Source organism: Calonectris borealis, chromosome 1 (assembly GCF_964195595.1).
Source record: "Calonectris borealis chromosome 1, bCalBor7.hap1.2, whole genome shotgun sequence".
Lineage (NCBI taxonomy): Eukaryota > Metazoa > Chordata > Aves > Procellariiformes > Procellariidae > Calonectris > Calonectris borealis.
In genome coordinates, this window is record NC_134312.1 from 154668530 (window position 1) to 154694053 (window position 25524).

The 25524-nt window shown below is 43.9% G+C and overlaps 1 protein-coding gene across 1 annotated transcript in view; it reads right to left on the reverse strand.

Moving 5' to 3' along the window:
• Positions 1 to 5868: 5868 nt before the first annotated feature.
• The window catches only part of COL4A2 (collagen type IV alpha 2 chain), a 105243-nt gene continuing 85587 nt past the window's right edge, over positions 5869 to 25524 (reverse strand). The window contains exons 30-46 of the mRNA XM_075140720.1: positions 25218 to 25361; positions 23851 to 23976; positions 22444 to 22625; positions 21521 to 21584; positions 21057 to 21131; positions 20330 to 20437; positions 19226 to 19333; positions 17871 to 17942; positions 17343 to 17468; positions 15801 to 15917; positions 14057 to 14218; positions 13823 to 13921; positions 12971 to 13117; positions 12266 to 12382; positions 11217 to 11408; positions 10576 to 10862; positions 5869 to 7584 (exon numbers count right to left, since the gene is read on the reverse strand). Coding sequence (XP_074996821.1) covers positions 7330 to 7584; positions 10576 to 10862; positions 11217 to 11408; positions 12266 to 12382; positions 12971 to 13117; positions 13823 to 13921; positions 14057 to 14218; positions 15801 to 15917; positions 17343 to 17468; positions 17871 to 17942; positions 19226 to 19333; positions 20330 to 20437; positions 21057 to 21131; positions 21521 to 21584; positions 22444 to 22625; positions 23851 to 23976; positions 25218 to 25361 — 2381 coding nt within the window. The 3' untranslated portion in view covers positions 5869 to 7329. The remainder of the gene's footprint in view (positions 7585 to 10575; positions 10863 to 11216; positions 11409 to 12265; positions 12383 to 12970; positions 13118 to 13822; positions 13922 to 14056; positions 14219 to 15800; positions 15918 to 17342; positions 17469 to 17870; positions 17943 to 19225; positions 19334 to 20329; positions 20438 to 21056; positions 21132 to 21520; positions 21585 to 22443; positions 22626 to 23850; positions 23977 to 25217; positions 25362 to 25524) is intronic.

Here is a 25524-nt window from a genome sequence, read left to right on the forward strand (position 1 = left end):
GGAGACTTTATTAACGTGAATTCTTCTTCCGTAGTGGGCTTTCATGTATTAACAGGCAGCGTCACAGCTCTTGCTGCTCTAATTGCAAGTTGCAGGAGGAAGTTTTTTCTTTCATTTTTCTCTTGTAATTCTTTTTGATGTGGATAGCAAAGTTTTTTTGGGGAAGGAAGTGGTTTTCTATTTTGTCTGCATTTTTTTAGAGACCTCTTTATGGTGCCTATAGGATACCATGGTGTTGAACACCTGTGTTCTGTCTCCCTTCCAACTCCTCCGTAGTTGTGCCCAGGCAAAGCCGCAGCTTTGATTTTTAGCAGCTATGCATGGGAGGGAAGTGAGGACTGTCACACTGGCTAATGCAGGAGGAAGGGAAGCGAAACTGCCTTTTGTGGAGTAGAAAGGCACATGAAGGAGCACTAATGAGGTACGTGGTTTCTCTCTTGACTGCAGTAAAAAGGAGGGGCTAATACTCAGTACTGCTCCTAGAGTTTCCCAACCCTCTCGGCTACAAAGAAGGCATGCAGTGACCCAGGAGCTCACACTGAGACACCATAACCAGAGTGAAGAACTTTTTTTTTTTTTTTTTTTAAAAAAAAAGCACCACCTCCCCCCAACCCCTCCCCAAAACCCCCAAAAAACCTCCAAAGATGCAGCTCGCATGTTTCCAGTTCTGCAAGTTGTTGTGTGGGGACTCCATCTTCCTATGGATGCTTCTGGCATAATTTTCTAAAACTAAAGGATTGGTTGTTCTTATGCTTTGCTGCTGCCTTTCTCTGTCCCACCCAGATCGTAGTTGTTTAGTACATAGGGAGACAATTCCTAAATGAATACTGAACTAAATTATTACTAAGTGTATTTAAAACAATTTTTTTTTCAAAAGTATGTCCTCTTGAGCAACTTGCTGCAGAGTAGTAGCTTTATTCTTTCAAGTTTATGCACAGTATACATGTAGTGGGGAAGAATGGCTTGAGAGAAAAACCTCTGTACATTTAATCATGGAATCATAGAATAGTTGGGTTGGAAGAGGCCTTTAAAGGTCATCGAGTCCAACCCCCCTGCTGTGGGCAGGGACATCTTCAACTAGATCAGGTTGCTCAGAGCCCCGTCCAACCTGACCTTGAATATTTCCAGGGATGGGGCATCTCCCGCCTCTCTGGGCAACCTGTGCCAGTGTTTCACCACCCTCATAGTAAAAAATTTCTTTCTTATATCTAGTCTAAATCTACTCTCTTTTAGTTTAAAACCATTCCCCCTTGTCCTATCACTACAGGCCCTACTAAAGGCTGTAATCTTTTGGATTTGCTATGGTTTTGCAGTTTAACACCTGCCAATCTGTCAGAGACTTAACTGCACCTGCTCTGTGGTATTTAAAACTGTGTACAATTAGAAACCTTCTAGCTATTAACAAAATTCCAAGGCCAGTATCTAGTCTTCCCTCAGGACTAGGAAGAGACAAACAGGCTACAACCTCAGTCTTGTTTGTGACCGAAGCGGTCTGCCAACACATCGGTGAGAGGTCCTCCGCTGGCTTTGCTGCATCTGTTGACAACTGAACCTGCAGCACACCCTGGTTGCAAGGTCAGGCTTTTGGGAGATGCTTGGGAGACGTACACCTAGAAGGTACAGAACAGGAAAAATATTTGTGAATTTAACATCTAACACTTAACGTATAAATATTTGCAATTCAGTTGCACCAGCGTTTGATTCATACGAGATCTTAAGGAATTCTTACACTGTTTCCAAAAGCTCCAACTTGGGTGTTTTCACTGAAAGAGATGACACAGGAACCAGTCTTGTGTGCTGCACTTTTGCCCTTAGGGCTACCCATGTCTGGCGTGATGTTCGTGGCTTTTTAGTGTCACTGGCTATTGTTCCTTGAGAAATGTCTGGGTTATGACGGGTTGTCACTCTGCCAGCCTGTGAGAGATCATGGGGTTGCACAGCAGAACCTGGGAGGCCGTGTAATACACGGGAGCTATTGATAAGAGGTCAGGAGGAGATCTGGATTGCTCAATGTGCATACTAGCCCCCTTTCTTTACTACTTTCTAAAGTCAGGTTGTGCCTTCAAGCAAAACTTGAAGGTTTCTGGAGTTTGATGTAGGATTTATTTTTTTTTTTTAATTTTACTAGTAATTTAAACTCTGCTGTAGCTGAGCTCCATTCTTACAGCCCAGTGTTGATGCTGTACCTGCTGCAGTGGTGCCTATGCATATATGCAAGCAATTGTTCATGTCTGCAAGCATTATTAGAGAGCACAGTTCAACCCTCAACACTGAAATTGCACTGATTTCCCCCCCGCCTCCCCATTTAGTGGTGCTGTGTGGGGTTTTTTTGGGGTTTTTTGAGGGTTTTTTTTAACAGCATACAGGAGCCATACAATATGGCCTGCTCTTGTGCTTATTAAGTGTCCTGACTTGAACTCATTTATTTCCCTGTTGCTTCTGCAGGTACATCCTGATACCCCAGCACTGTTAAAGGCATTCTTTTTTTTGCCCGCCCCCCTCCCCCCCCAATTTTACTGGAACAATTCCGCTTGGCTTATTGATGGGAGGGGCAGTGAAGCTGCAGGGTGGGGACGGGCAGCACAGGAACTGCAGTGATGCACACTTGTTCTAACTCTTGTTGTCTTAATAGCCTCACAACCTAGCGGCCGATGTGCTTTTAGCAGAGCAGCTGTAGGCTGGGCCACTAGTCAAGCTGGGCCAGCGCTAGGACCCCCATTAACAGCGGCTGTGCCACGCACCTGTGGGATGGCGGCTCTTCTGCATCCCACCGGCTGCAGCAAGTGTTTTCCTCCGTCCCACCGGCTGCAGCAAGTGTTTTCCTCCGTCGCCGCGAGGTTGCTTTCCCCATTAATAACCTCGGCGCGCAGCCTGGAGCTGGGCCGGCCGTGGCTGTGCTGCTGGAGGCAGGTGGAACCCCTCCCGGCCAGGCCTAGCCATGGCGGGGGAAAGGGGGGACCCAGGTACTCTGCCTGCCCTGTCTGCGAGGGGAACCTCATTTTGCAAGTATTTATTTCCCCCCTCTCTCTCCCCATTATGTTTTGTCCGGATTATATGAAGTGTTTGAACAGTGAAAAGAGAGAGATGTTCTTTCTGGCCCCGCTGGGTGAATGTGAGCCGTGGGCCTGCCTGTGCCCGAGGTGATGGCTGTGACCTGAGGGGGAGGGGAGAGGTGGAGGGATGGCGGGGCGAGTGGGGGAGGATCTGTGCCCGGCTGGTTGGGAAGGCCCCATCCTGCTTCCTGCCCCTTGCAGGCGCTGGTGGTGCAAGACCGAGGTTGCCATCGGCCCCTGACAACCCCAACCAGGCTTCGAGTCTTGTGGGGGCCACGAAAGGAGCCTGACCCCCCACTGGGTGCCCATGGGGCAGGCAGAGCTGCTGAGCCACCTGCTTCGGCTTAGTTATGCCCTTGCCCATGTCACGGTGGGAAGCACCACTGCCTGTTTTTACTTCTCTGCTGGTGGGTTGTGAGGCGCAGCGACGTTACTTGTTCCCCTTGTCCAGTGTGTCTTGCACCGATGTCTGCCCAGTCCCCAACGGCTGTGAGGCCGGGCCCCCGCGCACCCCCAGGGGGCGTGGGTGGCCATCCCTGGGGATGCCGCTGGTCCCCGCGCCGTTACGGGGGCTGCTGTTGACTGCACATCAGCAGTGACCCCCCAGCCTCTCTTCTGGCAGCGATCTGATACCTTCTGTTGCAGGGTCATGTTTACTGCTTGCCGTTTGCTAATTTTCTATTTCCAGCAGCCGTGGACAAGCCCAGTCACATAGGGTGTGAGCGAACTCAGCCCATCTGGTTGATACGCTCTGAGGAAATAATTGGTGTCAACTGATGTCACTATGTTGACTTCGCTATATCTGTGCTGATATACTGATGCACTATTACCTACAGAGGGGAATATAATCTCGTTTACCTTCTCCAGGCTTAGCAGCATGTTATATACTTCAGCGTGTTTTTGAACAGGAAAGTGTAGGAAGCAAACAGCAGGCTTTGAAGCAAAAGATTTGACTTGGTCAAATCCAAGCAAAACACTTGTGGTTTTTACATCCCAGGCTGGAGCACTACGGTTCAGTAAAAAGATGTTTTGTTTTGCTGTAGCTGAGTTTTCCCTGTATAAAAATGTTTTAACTTCTTGGAAATGGGTTCTGGGATCACAGAATTTTGGAATGGTTTGGGTTGGAAGGGACCTTTAGGGATCATTTAGTCCAACCCCCCTGCCATAGGCAGGGACATCTTTCACTAGATCAGGTTGCTCAAAGCCCCGACCAACCTGACCTTGAACACTTCCAGGGATGGGGCATCCACAACTTGTCTGGGCAACCTGTTCCAGTGTCTCACCACCCTCATTGTAACAAATGTCCTCCTCCTGTCCAATCTAAATCCACCCTCTTTCAGTTTAAAATCGCTGCCCCTTGTCCTGTCACTACAGGCCTTGGTAAAATGTCTCTCTCCATCTTGCTCATAAGCCCCCCTTATACATTGAAAGGCTGCAAGGTCTCACCGGAGCCTTCTCTTCTCCAGGCTGAACCACCGCAACTCTCTCAGCCTTTCTTCCTAGGAGAGGAGGTAAACTAGCAGCTAAGAGGCAGTGTGAATAAGTCAGTTCCCCTCCATGCTGTGCTCCAGGTTAGTTCACCAGGTGAAATCCTCTGGCTGCTGCAAGTATTCCACGTGTTTGCGTACACAAGCTCCCTCCCCTTCTCAAGCAGCGATTACGCAAGCTTTGGAGAAACACGGGTATGAGTACACAGACCTGAAGCACATGATGTACACAAAGCACAGAAGTTCAAGTCTGCTTGGCACCTTGTGGGGTTTTGTGGTTGGTTTGTGTTTTCCTGCACCATGTTCAACTCAATGCTTGCCGATACTGCGCTGAACAAACTTGTTAAGAACAGCTTACGTGAGTCAGAGACAATTAAGAGGCAAAGCAACTGTTGGAGGAAGACCTATCTGCTAAAGTTTTACATGCAACAAAAAGGAAGATTAGGCAATGTATTAGCCATGAAAATCCAAATAGTTGGCTGTTGTTGTTGTTGACATAATCAGTTTTTACAGATTTGTATAACCTCTGCTTGAATTCTCTTAAAATACTGAATGTGCTGCATTGCTGGAGTTGCATGCTGTAAAAATCACAAGTGATAAATAACTTTGTGATCATCCCATGACCACTGATGTCTGGCAACACCTGGAAGAGGTAAATTACTGATTCTTGGGTGTTTGTTACTGCCGTGTGTAATTTAAAAGAATTGGCTGATGTGGAATAGATTTGGCTCATGTTGACTGCAATCTTTTCAATTCTAAGTATTTTGTTTAGCTGAAACAAACACTAGCGTGATTAGTTTGTTTGGGGGCTGCCTTTCAGAGCTACAGCATGGCCAGAGAGCTCATTTCAAGCTCAGGTAATTTCTCTGCTTATTGATATATCTAATTACAGGTACAACTACTCTAGGTTAGACACTGTGCTAAGAACTTTAACTTAATTTATACTTTATATTTTTTTCGGAGGTAACGTGTCAAGTTTGCTTAATGGTGGTTTCCACATTGTAGAGCATGACTAATACGTTGCTTTAATCTGCAAGGTCGCAATTTATTGCCTTAAATTGTTCTTCCTAACAACAGATGAAATACTATTTCAGTAGTTCAGCTTAAACAAGCCATTTTAGAAACAGAGCTTTTCTCTTGCATCTTTTTAAGTGCCATGAAATAAACAAGTGTATTCCTGGTTGAAGAGTTTGAATTTCAGTGGAAGGAGCTTTCTGGTAGTGCTTTTCTAATTCCTTAGGTGCAAACAAAGTAATTCAACAGAGCAGTCCATACGCATTGTACAGAAAAACACTGTTTACAAAATGGAAATCATCAGCAAATAGAGGTGTAGGAAAAAACAGGTTTTATTTATGATACAGTGAGGATGGAATGTAATTAAAAAAGCCAAGAAGCACCTGAAGCAGGAGTGAGGTGAACTGTTGAAAAATCAACTGTCATTGCTAAAAAGTCTCTCTGATTTCAGTTTTAAGCATTCAGGTATATAATCAGACTATGCGAATAGGAAATTTGCAGCTGATCCTCCCCCCGCCCCCCCCCCTTGCAGTGGTGACAGATGACTTTGGGCTAAATTACTTCCTTCTACAGAAGGAAAGAGCTAGCCATTCTGGCCATTTATCAAGCCTGGCATGCGATAACCTGGTTCTCTATGGGAAAAGATGGTGCCAAGTAAATGCCTTGCTTCCCTCCCCTGTGCTTTTGCAAGGATGGATGTGTGCAAGTTGGGATGGTGGTCATCCCATTGCCACCTGTCCCCAGCTGCCAGGACAGCCTGCCTTCAGACAGACAACTGGCAGCTCTGGAAGTTTGGCCTTTGGGGGTCACGTGGCATCGAGCAATACGCGCTCCTGCAAAACCTACCCTATGTGCAATAGCTGCTCCAACAGCACGTGGTTAAAATCTGTTTGTGACGAGTGGCTGGGTTTCGGAGGGGAAAAGCTGCAATGCAAACACCACTCGGTGCTGCGGCTGCGTGGGCAGCGTGACACAGATGAATGCCCACAACGCAGAGACCTTTGTAATGATGCCTTGGGCCTGGGGTATGTCTAGAAAAAAACCATCAAGCTTGTAAAATATTCATCATATAGTCTCCTAATCAAAATAGGAAGAGTTGCATTTTGTGGTCACTATTTTTGGGAGGCCTGTGGGTTTCTCTGCTGTTGCCAGTGGTTAAGTACTAAAGCATGGGGAGGCTTGAAAAAAACAAATACAATAAAAAGATGATTGTTTTGGGTGTGTTTGAAATGACCAAGCATAAAATACTTAAATCAAAGTTAGGTTTCAATGCTGGACATAAGCACTTTCCAGAGTATATTTTCAGTATTTTGCAAGGGTTTAGCACTTTGATCACCCTGTGTTAATTTATGGAACTGCAGCTGTTAGTGTTTACTGTTGTGACAAATACAGTAAATGGAAAAGATACATATATTCTCCTAAAGTAAATGTAGTGGGTATCTGATCAAGGTAACCATTTATTATTGAAGTGTTTTTGGTGTTTCAAAGCTGCAAGTATTTGTATCATTTGGCAAATGACATAACGTTAGACTAGCAAAAAATGTATATATACTGTATAGTAGGAGAACATAGCACTAGATCTGTGTGTTAGACTTAATTTGTGTTACACTTAATTTGCTTTTACAGACATTTTTAAAAACTAATTTTCCATTCAGCTTTTGAGGTAATAAGTTAAAAAAGCACCAACGTGATTTGTTCAAATGTCTAACCATCATGGAAGGTTTCACTGCATAAGAACTACATGATAAGCAGGTTCCTTATACTGTGAAAGACTCCTATAAATTTTTCATACAGACTTGACATCTGCTGATATGGCTTCGGATGAGTCCTGCCTTGAGCGTATCCGCCGAGGGCTTGCTTTGGAAGGGCTGGTCAATCGTAGTGAGCCAGAAGCTGTATTTATTTGCAAAGTAGTGACAGGTTCCGCGTGCGCCGTTGCATTCGATGAAAGGAGTCGCTCTGAAATCTTCCAGGCAGCTCCCAGGAGAAACCAGTGACTGTCCTCCACCTTCATCACCAGCAGCAGTGTGCTAAACGAGACAAGGAGGGCAGCGTTCAGAGTACAACCTCAGGCAATGCTGTCAAAAACTCACATATGGGAAAACAGAAAAACCACTAGAATTGCTCCTAATTCTTATCTCCAGAGCAGAGAGTCGGCTAATCCTGCAGCTATGTAAGGCTTAAGGCTTTGCCTAGGCTTTAGCTAGCTCATATATTGATGCCACTTTAAAATCTTCTGACAAACATCTTTTCTATAGTTAAGATTTTCACTGTTGGAAGTCTTAAAATTGGAGAATCATTTAGGCGGGAAGGGCCCACTGGAGGTCACTTCAGCCAGTCCCCTGCTCAAAGCAGGGCTGACTCCAAAGTTGTCCTTGGTCACTCCAGGGCACCGTCGAGTTGTTAATACCTCCAAAGATGGAGTTTCCACAACCTCTCTGGGCAACCTGTTCCTCTGATTACCCTCACTGAGAAGAACTTTCCACCGTATATCTAACTTGAATTTCCCTAATTATAAAGTCTGTCTTACTCTGCATCGCACATGAGGAGCACTCTGGAAACAAAATTAGCTTCTATACAAATAACTGGTTCCCTCTATGGCATATTCTTTGACAGCAAATTACACCAAAATCATGCATCTTTACACCGCTCGTTACCTTTGACACATACTGTGGTAACGAACTGAATGTTGCTTTTCTTCTGTCAAAGGCATTGCTAACAAAACAGGCATTTCCTCTATCCCTTTAAGAGCTGTACAGCGGCATTTTTAAGTGAAGCTGTTTAATTTTCTGTTAAAAACTGAAGGAATTTGCAATATAAAAGGAAGCAGCTGGAAAATAAAGTTGCTAAATAGTTTTGTAAATGTACGGAGAAATCTGGGCACATCCAATATGTTTGCCTGCCTATGTTTTAATAAACACCATACTATAAAAGTGCAAGCTGTAACTGGCTGGGTTTACGCCGCGAGAGGCCCACTGTGTTTGTATAAATGAGTAACAGGAGTGGCCACCTTTTAACAGAGGAGTAAAGGACTCTGATCTATGGCTGGTGTTAAGTGTTGCTGAGGTTTAGATAGTTGTTTTTAAAAAAAAAAAAACAAACCAACAATCCCCTCTCCCCAAACCCCCCCATCCAAATCCCAAGGCTGTAGCCTACCACCTGTCTTACAAATTTGCAAGATTCGCTAAGCTATGAAGTTCAGGAGCAAAACCGTTCTAGCATCCCTCTACAAGAACAAAGTTGGTAAGAAGCAGCGTAAACTATTACAGCTTTGAGGCCTTTGCAGCTGGAGCTGGAAAGCGGTTAGTAAAAGCTGCACATGCTGTTTGAGCCCTGGCTTGGGAGCAGACCTGCGTGACAACCTCAGGACGAGCACCAGCATTCCTACACTCAGTGTACAAGCTCCAACTCTGTGCCTATAATATAACTCTATGCCTGTAATATCTCTTCTTGTATTGGCCACGGCCTTTTATCCTTCTGCAACACTTACGCCACTTTACCTTTATAGGATGCATGACAGTGGAGTGCCTTTGCTACATGAAATCTTACTGACTTCTACAGCTGTTTGGGCAGGAGTCCACGATGACTTCCTTCATCATTGTACCTTACCCGGGGGAAGGAGGTGACAAATTAAGCCAAGGAAGTAAAACAGTATGTACTCTGAGATAACCACAAGTGTGCTGTACTTCTTCCATAGTTGCCTGAGAAGCAAAAATGTGTACACCAAACACTTCATTTGCTCCGAATGCTAGCTGGGAAAATGTGAACTCTTCTCACTCTGTGTTCCTTGGTGCTGGCAGACTTTGTCCTGGCAAAAGGTTCTTGCTAAGGTGACAACTTTGCTCTTAACAATGCTCCGTGTTTACACAGGGCTTTGCAAACATTTAATTAATCCCTGGAATTCTTGTGAGGTAACTATGAGATTGGTATCAGGGCTTTTTATAGAAGCAAAAGAAAGGTCAAACATAGGGCTGGTCAAAAATTTGACATGCCCTCAAAAACATTTTTTTTTCTGTAACTAAATGAAAAATATCAGATTTCCCTTTACCTTATTTTCTGAAAAATTTAAGTTTTCGGCTTTTGACAAACAAATGGTTTGTGGGTAAGATTGACTATTGTTTTTCTATGATGTTTTCTGCCAGAGAAATCTTATTTTTTTCCCAAATCCTCTTTATTTCAGCATTCAGTCCAGTCTTTAATGAGTTAACAACATGGGCATACTGTTGCAGGTTTTGACTCTCGTGTACATCAAGCAAGTCAGAAAAATGAGCATCTGTCAGATCATTCACTAACACATTCTAGCTGCTCTTTTCCATGTTAAGCCCTCCAGTGCTTACATGATCCCTCTGTACAGTCTTGCAAGAAAGGCAGGTCAGGCCCTTCAGCAGGTCTTCCACTGCACACCTAACGCTAAGCTTTTCTGTAACATCCCATATCCTAATTATAAGATCACAAGATCTAAGAGATCCTATAAGCCATGGGATATACAGCTCAGCTATTGTTGCCATTAGAGATACAACACTGAAGTTTAATTTTAAAAACAACGGGAGGTTGTCTCTCTTTCCACTAGGTGAAAGACTAAATCTTCGACCAAACATCAATGATTTTAAGTTTCCAAAAGAAGGGAAAAAGTTTTGGGTTTTTGTCCTCCAGATCAGCTTCTTAATAGCGATGTACCTAAGTAACTCCCGATCTTCAGCTGTGAAAATGCTTTGTAGGCTACTGTTGCACTTCCGTGCAATTTTATTTGCTAATCCACAGCTGTCCCTGTGTTCTGCTCCCAAGCATTATTTTGTACATAAAGTAAGGACTCCAGACGCTAGTCTGACAAAAGGCAATTTTCTCTGCAATTCACAGAAATTTTGTTTCTCCTCCTCTGCTTCCTAGAAACTAGTTTTGTAGTTCCCTGGTTCCCCAGTACGATGCATGGTTTTGGTGTTGCTGGATCTAACCTAGTATCTAAGACTCAAACTTAGTGAGTTTTTAGTGCCACACAAAATGTGACACTGGGGAACACATACCATAAGGAAGGAATATCCGATCCACAAACTGCGCCAGCCTTCAGGGCAGTGAGGAATAGAAGCTTCTTGGCTATGGACAGCAATTGCCACAGCTGGGGCCTCACAAACTGAGCAGCGACTGATATATGGCCTAATGTCTTCTTCTGCCACAGGCATCATTGGAAGAGGTGCTGTAGTTGAGAGCCAGTAGGATTTATCATTTCGACTTGCATAATAACAAATATCCCCAGGGTTACAGTAGAGGAATGGCATAGTACTAAAACGAGCCAAACATGAGCCGGCCAGCCCTGTTAAAAAAGAAGAAAGAAAAGAAAGAAAAAAAAAAAAAAAAAAGGATGGCAATCATTCTCACAGAAGACAATGCACGTTTCCAGTTTCCTGCTCCTTCCCAAGCACGTGTCAGTAAAACCCTGTGGTCCAGAATGTTTCGCTGGCTTTACAAGTCCCCTTGAACAACACCAATGACTTGCAGGAGCTCTCTCGGGCACTCTATGCAGACATACAGTTTTTATCTTCCCATTTTGGTGTCTCCTAAGCCTGTTTGCTGAAGTCCCAGCTTCCTCTAAGTTCTACTTTTTTTTTTTGTTCTTTTCAGCCACAGAGATGGAATTGAGGCTGCTGCCAGCAACACCTGTACGTACCTAGATCCTGGTTGTGTGCTTTCTCTTGTCCTTCAAAGTACAGTAGGCTGTATCCGCTCCAGAGTTTGTTCATGCCAACTGGGCACATTGGCTCTTGATCGGACTGGCTGTGCTTCACCAGCAGGTAGCCCATGCTAACGCTGCGACCCGGCATGCCTGGCAGCCCGGGGCTACCAGGGCGGCCTGGCTGACCTTAGAAGAGGCGGGGAAAGAAAGAATACAACTTAGCTTGTGCTCCCACAAATGCTCTGATGGTAGCTGATATCCCAGCTAAGCTGCTGACGAACAAAGCTTAATTGCATGATGCCTCTTCTTATGGTAACTTATTGTTAAAAGAGCTGTAGTTCTAGGATTATAGCAGTTGCTTTTGAAGTAGATTGGTGCTGGATCAGGCTCCCTGGTTTCTAAGATGATGTATTTCACTATCAGAGCCAAGGGAAGTCATATATAAAGTTCTGATGAATTTGAGCATTCTTTGTACAATACAAATGAGCATATTTTTCCTTTAAAACGTTTTCTTAGTTCAAGATTAACCAATGGTTTTTGAATTGCTTGCATTTGGTTCATATGGTTAAAACTATGCTCTGCAAATACCTTTTTCTCTGTGTACTTAGCTAATTAAGATAGTAATCGTCTGCTCTTTGATTCGATAAGGACACAGGTTTTTTTTTACAAACAAAACAAATCTTCCCTTAAACATCATCTATCCAAATATGACCTACCCAACCATTCATTTCCATGAATGTAACTGTTAGTAAAACACTAGGCTGAAATACTTAAGAGAAAACCAATATAAAAATACACTCAGATCAAAACAAACTCACTCACATGAGTGGACTGACATATCTACATCTATCAAAACTTATTCCGAAAATATTGCTTTAAGATAACTGTGTTGGAAGTTAATCAGTTATCCCTTGTGAAGAAGCTGTGGAAATAGAAACTTTCTCTCTCCTCCCCTCCTCCCCAATCAATGATGTAGTGACTACAGAACAATTTATGGCAGTGAAACGGGAAAGATGGAAGAAGTGCTGTGCGACATCTCTTACCTTCAAATCCCACCGGACCCTGAAACCCTGTTGCTCCTTGTTCACCTCTGGAGCCGGAAGGAGCTGGAATGCCACCCCTGCCCTGGAGTCCTGGCTCTCCAGGTGAGCCTCTGAAACCTTGCACCAACAACAGTTATAAGCACAGCGACTGCAGAAATATCAACATGCTACCCACTTTGTTAACATGTGCTCTGCTTGTTTACCAATTTAGACTAAAGGCAAGATCCTATGGTTCTTGCTCAGGCAAAGAGCACTAACTTCATTGGAAAAGGTTGCTCGGATCAAGACTACATGAGCCCCACAACCCTCATCTTTCACTCTTGCTACACCATGCATCTCTGATGAGACTAGTAGCAAGAGGTGCGCTGCATCGAGTCCACACATCACTAACACTACATCCCCTGGGTTGATAGCACACCCACAAGGATGTGCACATTTCCACCAAAGACGTTCAGTCTTGATTTAATTGAGATCCATATCTGATGTTGCTTTGGCTATGTGAGTGTTGTCCAAGTTTTCTCCTGTTTTGCTTATGTTCTGAATGCTAGCAGGAGGAGGAAAGCCAAGCCCTAGCTTTGAAAGAACAAAATTTGACTCTCCTTTCTGACTTACCGAATTTAAAGTAGAAGAGAGCCAAAGCAGTGCTCTGCTGGCCTCACTCTGCTAAGGGGAACTGAGCTTTCACTCTGAGTGTGCGATTCCTACCTGGATCACCTGGTGGACCCTGAGGTCCCATATCTCCTGGGCTTCCTTGAGGTCCTATATTTCCACGGAGACCTGGTGAACCTTGCTCAGCAACCAGCCTTGGAGGAAGAGGGGGCAGCCCAGGAGAGCCTGGAGGACCCTGAAAGCCTGTGATTAGAAGCAAGATGAGATAGTTTGATTAAAAAAACCCCTGTATTTTCCTTAATATGCTTTCATCCACAGATATGTTGCCGTTACTTGGCTGCACATGTGAGAGAGGGACTGTGGTCTGCAACTCACCACCTTGGGTATAGCAGTTATATGTATTATATTGGGGGAACGTGTGTGAGTATGGGGATTGTCTTCTCTTGGACAGCGCACAGATAAGCAGAAGGAAACGAGTGACGCTGCTGCTCCCTCATTGATGACACAGGAAGCTGGGAAGTTCCCCACAAACAGCCAACAGCTCTCTGAGGTGCAGCCCCATCTTTTGGTGGGCTTCAGGAGACACAAATACATGATGGTGTAGATGGAGTGAAGGATTTTAAAGATATTTCTAAATATCCAGTATGTCTACTCTGAAGGATGAGTTTAAATCAGGAATTATTCTTTTTTTTAACCCCGAAAGCGGCTCTGATTTTGGAGTTGGCACCTCATACAAGATAAATTCATAATGGCAAAAAGTTGACTACCTGTGTTAAATTCAGCCATCTGTCTACTGGAATTTGCCAGGGGTCACATAGAGTCTGGAGAGGACTCTGGAGATCATCTAGCCCAACCTCCTGCTCAAAGCAGGGCCAATTAGATCAGCTCTGTGGAGCTGCAAAATGAGTAGTTTAGAAAGGAATCACGCATCTGACTGCACTTACTTACCAGTTACTCCTCTGTCCCCCTTGGGTCCGATAGGTCCCAAATCACCTGGAAATCCTACTGTGCCCATAAAGCCGATGACACCTTGTTCACCCTTACGACCTTTAATGCAAAATGACAGGTGGCATTATTGCATTTCAACACAGATCACGTGAGTGCAAAAATCATGTTATTAGAGCTACTGTGGCATAGGAGGTTCCCCTGCCCCCAGCCAAGATCAGCCTTTCCCATCCTTACCTTTTGGTCCAGAGTACCCGGGAACGCCAGGTCTCCCTGCTAATCCAGGATCACCTCTACTTCCTTTTGGGCCAATCTGTCCACTCACACCTGTTTGTCCACTTTCTCCTTTGCTTCCTGGTGGAGCCGGTATTCCAGGCTGCCCCTGTAGACCTGGATAGCCTGTTTAGAGCACAGATAGGTTGTAGGCTGTTTATACTTAAGACCTGGGCACAGGGGAAAATAACAGTACTATCTAATTGTATCCCATCAGGTTTTATTTCCTTAATTTAAGTGGGGACCTAATGCTTAGCTCCCCAATAGACTTATTCAGCACTCCTCCTCTCAGGCTGGCATACGCTTCTGCTGCGGTGGCAGAGGAATTAGAGCATAAAGCTCCCACAAAGCACAGTGTCATCTCAAGCAAGATTTCAGCAGAAGTGGGATGCCTGCTGAGATACAGCCTTCAATGAGCTAATCCTTCCCCAGCAAATGCCCCACTTCACTAGGTGCCTCCCTGCTTCACCCTGAATTCTCCAAGTAACTAGAGAGAAATCAGAGAGCAGCGAGTACCTGACTCAGTGCCAGGTGGTAAATAAGCCAAGGACTTACTGTTCCGTGTATCTTAGTGCTTCAGTTGAACATCTGGATACAAATAACTACTTCATGCTGTCTTGGGAATTATGGGAACAGCTTCTTTTTCCAGAATTACATATTGCCTGAAGCTAAACCTGGCAGGTTTCTCTTCAGTTACCTCTGCTGCCTAAGATGACATTTTGACCTTGTTTCTGAGGAGAGAGGGTCTTGCTAACTAGGGTTTTGAGCGGGGCATCTCTCGTTGAAGTCGGATCACGTGTGGATACGAATGCAAGATGCATGTGGCAAAGTAAGAGCGAGCCATGCCTGTCTCACCGTTTTGGCAGGTGATGGTGTTCCTGTTTCCACTCTCCTGACTGCTTCTATTTTTATTTTTTAATCCAATGACTGCCTGGAGTGGGAATCAGTATGCAGAGTTAGGCCAACTAACATTCTCTTTCCATTTGGAAACCTAAGTGTTTTGTTGGTTTTCAGCTGGTTTGCCTGTTGTAAGTTTTTGCCGAGTTTACATAAAAATTTCCATGTGTCATATAAAGATGATAGTGGGAGACCTGCAACTTGTACAAGCCCTTCACAGTGGCACTACAGTTTGAAATGATTGTGCAGTCCAATAAGCAACAGGTATATCAACCTCTAAATATAGAGAGACACAGAGTGGCTTTCATATGTGTGAGAGAGGCAGGCTCATAGCACGCACTTTTAGAGAGAAGAGCTAATGCTTCCCAATGGAACTTAGTTTGCATGGCAAGTTCATATAGGAAAATTTTGTAAATTATTAAGAAAATATTCCATAGACTTGCAAGTCTGCCACAGACCTCAGATTTTAAAGTAGTCAATTAGCATAATGCTTCTGAAAGTTGTTAAGAGAATTCTGGATGATTAAATCTGTTATTTGCATGAAAATCAAACCCTTCCATCAGGACAACCTGGAGGAACTGCCTTTTGCTTTCAAGAGGTCTGTCCCTATTATCTTATGTACCATTAGTTCTGTCCAACAATTATTCATGCACTTTAGTGTTGCGTTTAATAGGGATATTTTACTGAATCAAGACAGAAATAACAATGACTGCTGTTGCTAACCCAGTACTTAATCTTCTATTGTTGTCTGAGGGCACAACCTTGTACTTAATCTTTTATCGTTGTCTGAGGGGAACAAGGCATGAATTACCTGGCACTCCATCTAGACCTGGGGAGCCTTTATCACCAGGATATCCTGATATATTTGAAATCCCAGGAGGCCCTGGAAATCCTTCCTGCCCAGGAATGCCAAAGGGTCCTTGGACTCCTGAAAGGAAGAGAAGAAATAAGCAGTTCTGCAAGGAAAATGCACAATTGCAATTACAAGGACTCACCTTAGACTAAGTATAAATAATGGGATTTTCAAAATGCAAAACACCTGCAGTTCCCACTGACTTTTGTTTTATTTTTTCAGATGATGTTGTGGAGGTTTTTCTTAAAAGAACCAAATACTAGTTCTGTGCCAAAGCTCTCTGGATAGCTAATTACATCTCACTGTGTGCAATGCTAATAATCTTGGGTCTGCCAGGTAAAATATTATTTCAAGATAGGAAGTACACAAAATACCCTAGGTACTGAAGCAGGGAAGAGAGCAGCTTTGTTCTTTTGTGTCCTGCAGAGTCAGGGGTCACAGATACTTAGGGTTTCTTGGGGTCAGTTAAAACTGAAAGTTTGAATCCACGAAGTTCTCTATAGATGAAAAGTGTTAAATGGCCAAAAATCTGGCCGACCAATGACAGATTATGCTTTTAAGTAGATTGAAGTTGTCAGGAAGCCACAAAACTCCTTTTGTTTATTAATTTAAAAAAAATTAATAATATTTAATTCTGACAAACAAACATGGATGAGATAAGTGAAATAGCTATTTCTTCCAGGGCTTGGTAATAAATCTCTGAATAGTGTTTGAGATGGCACAGCATGTTAGTAACAACAAAGCGTAACACAAAAGAATAGGAATGAGCCATTGAACCAAGTAGGCAAAGGCAGTAAGGTTTTGTGTCTGTGCTAGTCCTTAATCCTTTCAGAGCCAAAATGTGGGAAAACTTTTTAAAAAACACCTGTAATTAGTTGATTCATCCGTAACATCAATCTGCTGGCTCCCTGGTGGAAGAAGAACTGGTGGTGAACCATACCGGGATAAGCGCAGCCCGCTGCGACAAGGTGGGTTTGAGCTGGCAGGCTGTACGCTTACGTTGCACAAGGGGTGATGGTACGAGTAAAGCTCTGTGCATGGGAATAGAGCCCAGGAGGGATCAGCGGGACAATCACATATTGATGGACAGCGAAGCTTTCAGAAGAAAGGTGAACATTGATGGATTTGCAACAAAAAGAAAGAAAGAAAAGCCATAGTGTTTGTGTAACTGGAGCCTTATTAAAAATATTTTGGAAGCTGATGGCTGAGAGCAGCCTCTGGCATTTGCAGCGTGCTGAGCTCATGGGTGCTACAAGATGCTGCTACCATGGGGAAGGACCCAGGCTGTCCTGGAGGGGCTGGCTTGTCCAGCATTGGGCAATACTCATCGCTGTTTCTGAGCAAGGGCTGGCTGAGCTGCAGCACTAACTCCAAACAGTGACCTTCCCCACATCGGGAGCTCTCCTATACAACTGTCAACACTATACTGCATTTCATGACATTTATAACACCCACAGCTGAAACAAATAATAAGTAGATCCCATTTTCCGGAATACAAACCTGGAACACCTCTGTCTCCCTTCTGACCCGGAGGTCCTCGGCTGCCTTCCACTCTGCTCGCCTCTCCTGCTTCCCCTTTGTCACCCACTGCACCTGGGAAACCTGCAGAGCCGTAGCCGTCTGGACCTGTTGTGGAATTGTTCAAAATTAAGATGAAAGCTGAAATGTTTCCACACGTTACAATGTATCAGCATGCTAGCTCTATATATGTATAGAGCATGTGGATTTACTAAATACATGAGTCTGTAATGGCTCATTGAAAAAATGGCTCATAATGGGAAAAAAAGCCTTGAGGCTTTAACTTTATAAGAGGAAAGAAATTATGATTTGAAGTTGTGTTCTAATCCATCTGTGTGGCAGCACACAGTGTATGAAGTTGTTTGCCAAAGCCCGCAATAATGAAGCAAACTCCACATTGGGCTTTGGATGACACAGTTAAGAAACTCACATTGCAAAGATCTCACCGACCAAACTTGCAGCCAACACAATGTTGTGCCTATGAGCAGGCAGAGTGAGAGTCTCACTTACCTGGTGATCCTGGTAAGCCCTTAGTGCCCGGTAAACCATGCAGTCCACTGATTCCTCTTAAGCCAGGCAAGCCTGTTTTAAAATTACATTCAGCATTATCATAATAGTTTCTATGAGTCTGTATATATTCCTAGGCAAAAAATTCAAATGCTTGAATAAATACTATTCTGTTTTAAAATCTTGTGTATTATATGCAAATTAATTCATTACAATAAGCTTATTATGAAATACATCACACCATGGTTTTGTGATTGGCAAATTTTGTTACTATCCAATAGACTCACTAGGAGATTTTTTTTTAAATATCTCTGATCTGTCTGGTAGCATGCCATTAGTTCCAGTCTTGTTGCCACAATTTTGTTAATAACCGTTTAGTTTTCCAAAGTCCTCAAACCAAGGCAATTATGGCATAATTGTAGGCTCTAAATGTGATTATAATGAAGCTCTCTTCAGGAGAAATTCACTCTGTGTCATTTAAAAAAACCAACAAAACCCTAACAAAATGTCTAATAGCTGCTGCTGCTGCTGTTACAGGTAAAATTTATCCCATCTCTTTGTACCTGTCCAAGTGTTAAGCATGATGTTAAAGCTAGACAGATCTCTCTAATCAACGGCCAGAGCTCTGGAGGACAATTCAACCTTCACAAAAATAAGTGTCTGTCTCTCTCTTCACTGTCTATAAAGGCAGCCTTCATAACCATATTAGCTTAGATTTGATGCAGATTCAGATAGATGAATCTTACTAAAAGCAGGACAATTTCTGGCTGTACTGTAGAAAAAAACCTGCTTACTTAATGTATTAAGGAATTAGGTGGCAACCAATGAGATTCTGTATCCTGTGATACAAACAGCTTCATTTTAAACTATCAGCTGTATTTTGATAGCAGAATTCTGTCTGAGCCTTAAGTCATTTATCCTTAAAACCAGACATTGGATCAGTTCGCAGTTTTTCATGATTATGTAGGACAAGTATATTGTTTGCTATCTAATGACACATTATAATATTTTAATACCGTATATCACTACTCTTGCTGCATTTTAAATAATTCTTTGGTTTTTTCTTCCTAGCTGTCATGAAAAATGAAAATGTTTCCTGAAAACTGCTCTCCTGGTTGAGGGAGGTCATCAGCAGTTAAAGTGAGCTCAGTAGACGCCAGTCCTTCAGAAGCCATAAATCAGAAAGCAATCACGGGGGTCCTCGTTAATGCACCTGGACTTTATGAGGAATAAATGTTTACTAGAGGGAACTCTGCCACTCTGAACTGCAAAAAGCCTCCTTTCTTCTTCTTCGCCCCAAAGGAACGATAGCAAGTGCTCACACCGAAATGACTGAAGAGCTGAAGCTGTATGAATACCTGCTTGTCCTGGTAAGCCAGGCCAGCCGGGAGTTCCCTTTTCACCTTGAAATCCAGGCGTCCCGGGGCTTCCTTGCTGCCCTGGGGGGCCGACCAGTCCTCGCAAACCTGCGCGACAACGATGAGTCACTGCTCATGAGTGTCCTTAAAATCAACAGCCCAAAACATGGACTTGTGCTACCTTCGTTCTCCCAGGTAGCCAAATGAAGGCTTTCCCCTCCTAATGTCATTGTATGACACTGCACCGCTTATCCAAGTGGAAGAAAACTAAAGAGAGCAAAGGTAGGAGAGGCAAGGTATAACAGAACAATTCATTACAAACTTCAGGTTTCTGATAACCTCAGAAATACAGTGGGCTCCTCCTATTAAAATGATAATTTTACTTGTATTGCCAGTTACAATAAGTAATTTCATTTATGTGCACCTCAGTTTCCCCTCCTGCCACATCTGTTTTGTCTTTCCGACTGGAAAGCTGATCCGACAAGGACTGTTTCCCAGTGAGGCACCTACCAAAACTGCTCCAGCTTGGCTGGAGTTTCTAATTATATCTATATCTATCTAATTATATCTATAATTATATGAGAAATGTGGAGCAACTGTTCTGAGAGCATTTTCATGATCCTCCCGCAATAAGACATGTTCTTAAGCCCTGAGTTTACGATCCAGCCAGAGCCGAACCTGATTTCGGTTCCCCAGTACTCTTTTTCAGTCAGCCAACGAGCCTGGCTCAAAGGCTCCTGAGTAGCTGGGTCCTGGGGGATATTGACTTCATCTACAGCAGAAAAGAGCACTGAAAAGCCCTCCTCCTTGTAGTATGGAGACAGCATTAGAATACCTGAATATGCCAGCAACACAACACTTTTTGACTGGACACACGATCGCTATAAAAAAGGTAAAATTGGTATGAAGCAGAGTTAGGCTTTTGAAATTTCCTCTTAGTAAGTTCTACCACGAGTTTCACATCCTTTTCATTGTTCTTTACCAACTTACAGGATGATCAACATATTAAAAAACTTAATGACTTTCTTTCGAGGGAAAAGAGATTTTTTTTCTTTCTCTTCTTAAACAGTTTTATTCTTTGGAGTGTTAAAAAGAGTATTTTACCTTCCTGCCCCACAGAGCCAGGGACACCCTGCGTGCCCTTGAGGCCTTCAATGCCAGGGAAACCAGGATCACCACCTTCGCCTTTTTGTCCTGTGCCTCCTCTTGTACCTGGAAAACCACAAAACCAGTATATTCTTTTAATAATCTCTATACGACCCTAAGCTAACAAGCATAATGTGAAGCCCATAATGGCTACTGAATGGGTCCTGGTCTTGCCACAAAAAGACATTCTTCTAGTCAGGGTGCTTGCATAATGTGGGGGAATGAACAGTTGTCTACGGCATGCTGGCCAAACCATCATTAGATTTGTTTTTAAAAGTACTCCCCAAATTATGTGGAATATGACACTGATGTTCAAGTGCACGTGCAGGGAAATTTTAATATGGTATGTAACCAACCCAATCCAAGATTGATCTGACTCTGCCATCCCATCTTCCATAATCATGGCCTGATATTGCTCCTTTTGTCATTAATGGCAAAAAATTATATAGAAATGTTTACTGGAGTTGCATGTGATTCATGTTTACTGCTATAACTGTACTTTCAGTTGAAGAGGTAAATGTAGCACATACTCATTTCAATAAAGAAAAGACAACCCTCTTCAGGAGCTGTCATGAGAGCACAGGTTCAACAGCCGTCAAAAGCCCATGGTAAGCTCCCCCTCCCTTCCTCTGTGGGCTTCAGTATGTGAAAAGTAATACATCCAGAGCAACCGTGAAATTAATACCTGTTAAGCCTGGTACACCAACTTCCCCTTTAAGGCCTGGCATTCCTGGTAAGTTTATAGTATCTCCCCGCTCACCTATTTCAAGCAAAAATGAAGACATGAGCAGTAAGGCTTTAATTTAAACAGTATCTCCTGCTGTTTCGAAGGAATTGCAACTTCCAAGGCAAAATTCAGTAATTATTATCTTTCTAAAATAAAAGAGGAATAAGTTAAAGAAAGAAAAACATAAAGTCTCTAGAACAGCCGCCCTCCCTGCCATGGATGGATTTATCCATGGACCGTGCACATTGCATGAAATTAACAGTATTAACCTTTCCACAGCCTCCCACATCTACAATATCACTCTGTAAGACTGTACAAAGACTCTTTAAGACTGAAGACCCACTAAGACTCTTCAGAATTTAATGTTGAGTATTTGATGGGTAATGAATACAACGAGCGCTCAGATAAGAGAACAAACTCACCTATTTCACCAAGTGAGCCAGGAGTACCAAAATGGCCTGAGATTCCTGGAATACCCTTTTCTCCCTATCATATGATTGAAAACAGGTATCAGTTAATGAGGATGAGGATTTATTCAACCTTCCAAACAGCATAGTTTGGAAATACTGAAAAAAGGCTATTAAATTTGCCTTTTTTGAGTTTCTGTAGCACTTTATAATTTATAGAGTCATTTGGTTGAAATCAGTTAAACCAAACCAGTACAAACCAAGGGACAAGTTACGTTTGCAAAGACTTAAGTTTGAAATTGAGAACATCCTATTACACATATACGGTAGTGAGTCCTGCAGTTCTTGGTTAGGAGGAAGTCCTACTGAAATCTAAGGGCAAAGCTACCTGAGAAAGGAACATAGTTTTTGGCTCTCTTAAATAAATGATGTCTGGGAGTCTACTGTCAGGCCTTTTGTAAGAGTTTTTTTCTTCCAGTGTAACTTATTTTGCAGCCAAAGTGAATCATGGTGAATTACCCTCTAGGAGCTGAGATTCTTATACTCCTTTATGGTTAGATGAGTGATAATGAGTAATTTTTGGCAGTGGTACCATCAGTCCTGAGAGAAAGGGAAGAGTAAGCCCAGTGTTGAGAATAATTTTTACCAACAGCTACGGCAACAGGACCAAGGACCTAGAAGGAACTGTCTGGGTCCTCATCGGAAAAAAGCTGGCACATGAAATTTGGATTATCTCCCAATGAGAAAAGAAAGGACTCTGCTGAATGAACGTTGGAGGGATCAAGCAAAAAATATTTGATCTATTTATTCAATTTTTATTGCATTTTTATCTTTGCACTGAGGCTGTTCAGAACCATTTCAAGGCGTGAATGCCACTTCCTAGAGAAGCTGAATGCCAGCACAAGGACACCCTTATTCCCTCAGAGGCATGAACTCACCCTGCCTCCTGTGCTGCCAGGGAAGCCTCTGATGCCAGGAGAGCCGGCTGGACCAGGATACCCTTTCAGACCTGTCAGCCCTTTCGCGCCGACGTCCCCTTTCACACCGGCCACGTAGCTGGGATGCCCAGGGGACCCTGGAGTTCCTGTCTTTCCGGGAACGCCTGGCATTCCCTTGCTACCTGCAGGCAGGGAAGAAGAAAAATAAAGACGACTTAAACTATTAAAGCTTATGCAGTTGCTTGTTGTAAGAAGTTTTCCTGCTAGTGGCCTTCTCGAAACATGGCACCATGATGCGCTAGTACAAGAAGGCAGCACACACACACAACATAACCCTGCAAACCTTTCCTCGGGCTTGGCTCTGTGAAACGCGGCCGGGAGCTCAGCTTTCATGTCAGACTTTGCTGGGGGGGCTGCAGTGCAGCGGTATGATGAGCAGGGAATATTTCATAGAATCATAGAATCATAAAGGTTGGAAAAGACCTCTAAGATCATCAAGTCCAACCGTCAACCCAACACCACCATGCCCACTAAACCATGTCCCTAAGCACCCCATCTACACGTCTTTTAAATACCTCCAGGGATGGTGACTCAACCACATCCCTGGGCAGCCTGTTCCAAGGCCTGACCACTCTTTCAGTAAAGAAATTTCTCCTAATGTTCAATCTAAACCTGCCTTGGTGCAACTTGAGGCCATTCCCTCTCGTCCTATCGCTAGTTACTTGGGAGAAGAGACCAACCCCCACCTCACCACAACCTCCTTCCAGGTAGTTGTAGAGCGCAATGAGGTCTCCCCTCAGCCTCCTCTTCTCCAGGCTAAACAGTCCCAGTTCCCTCAGCCGCTCCTCATAAGACTTGTGCTCCAGGCCCTTCACCAGCTTCGTTGCCCTTCTCTGGACACGCTCCAGCACCTCCATGTCCTTCTTGTAGTGAGGGGCCCAAAACTGAACACAGGATTCGAGGTGCGGCCTCACCAGGGCTGAGTACAGGGGCACGATCACCTCCCTGCTCCTGTTGGCCACACTATTTCTGATACAGGCCAGGATGCCGTTGGCCTTCTTGGCCACCTGGGCACACTGCCGGCTCATGTTCAGCCGGCTGTCAATCAGCACCCCCAGGTCCTTTTCCTCCGGGCAGCTTTCCAGCCACTCTTCCCCAAGCCTGTAGCGTTGCATGGGGTTGTTGTGACCGAAGTGCAGGACCCGGCACTTGGCCTTGTTGAACCTCATACAGTTGGCCTCGGCCCATCGATCCAGCCTGTCCAGGTCCCTCTGCAGAGCCTTCCTACCCTCGAGCTGATCAACACTCCCACCCAGCTTGGTGTGGTCTGCATTTAATATGGTAACTGAGAAAGACACTGATCGATAGTCCTGAATATGCTTGCTTTGTTTTGCTGAGACCACTGACCTTTTAAGCCAAAGAATCCCTTCGTGCCCCTTTCTCCAACATCTCCTTTTTCGCCTTTAACTTCCATCATCATGCTGGGCTTGAGCTTCGGGGGTTCTCCTGGGGGCCCTTGATCGCCACGGTCACCTAAAGGGTAAAAAACCCAACCACATTACAAAAAGCTAGTCAGCGGCACTGTGTTGGAAAAAGCAAACAGAAGAGTGAATTTAGCAAAAAGGGATTAATAGATAATCTTGCACAAGCTATGGAAAACGCACTTGCATAAAAAGTTACCTGTGCCAATACAACGTGTCGGAACAGTCAAGCATATAGAAACATGAAAACTGAGTTAAACTTTTGTACATACAATCCTGGGGAGCTGGACCCAGACTCCTCTGTGACAGATAATTTACCTCTCAGAAGATCAGTTAGGTATCATGTGTTTATAAAAAACCAAAAAGCACACTGGAGAAAGCACACAAAAGTAGGTTAGTTCAAGTGAAAGGGAAACTCTCAGTCAAAACCCCTTGGGCAAAAGAAAGTGTTTGGATTTGTTACCAGTTATTTTGTTCCTTTTCTTGATTTGAAGGTTACTGGTGACATCAGTAAATAATATCCTGAAGGACCCAAATAGACTATGACTGTCTTTAGTTGTTTGTGGGATGCAGAGGCAGGCCAGCCACCCAGACTTGTCTCCTATGATCATGCACTGTCTTATACTTCTTTACCAAGACGTGTATTTGCACTTTTCTTCGCAGGGGCTGTTTTCACACTTGCCTTTTGCTCAGACCTCCCCTGAATTACTGGGAGCACTGTTCTGCAGCCTTTGAATTGCAGACCGGTGTTTCTTAAGTACCTATCTCAGGGTCCCTCAAAAGAACATTTTGGCCTTGTGGTAAAGCGTGTATTTAAAGATAATTGTATGCAAAGAAAAGAGGACTGAGTTACAGTTTTCATTTCACTGATGATGATATCAACTGATATGTTTCTGACTTTTAACTACTTAATTGCCTGGTTTTCTGAATATTTCAGTGCCTTTACAGTGCAACTGGAGCAAAATCTGAATCTTTTCCCCCAAACACCTTACGCTTCCTGGGAAAAGGCTCTGCTGAGTTCTGGACGTGCCCAGAGGTGCCACTATCTGAGCTCAGCTGAATAATGAGATGTCTGTCTCCAACCTTAAACGTGTAAAGATTCACAAATAAGTAACCTTTCCCTGAGACTAAAATCCAGGCTTCTCGGCCAGAGGCCCATGTGTGAAATAGGTGGAGGAAGGTCTGAGCTAAATTTACCATGTGAAAAATGTGTCTTCTTTGTCTTTGTGTCGTTGTAAAATAGTTCTCCAGATGTGAAAAGCAAACACACTGGTATGACCCATAAGCAAATACCTTTAAAGCCGCGTGCGCCCTGGGAGCCTTTATCGCCCCGAGCACCGAACAGGCCAAATTCTCCTTTGAGTCCCTTGATGCCTGGTCTTCCTTTTAGGCCTGTCATGCCTTTGAAACCATCAATGCCAGGTGAACCTCTTGAGCCTTTAAAGAAAGACGGGGAGAAGAACTGTTACCTCACTCAGATTTCTGCAAACTAAGTAAATGTGAACCAGCAACGCGTGACTAAAACAGTATGAAAACTTCAGTTGCAGCAGTACCTATTTTTGGGTGCCTTGATGCCTAGGGCAATCTGCAGCTCTAGATC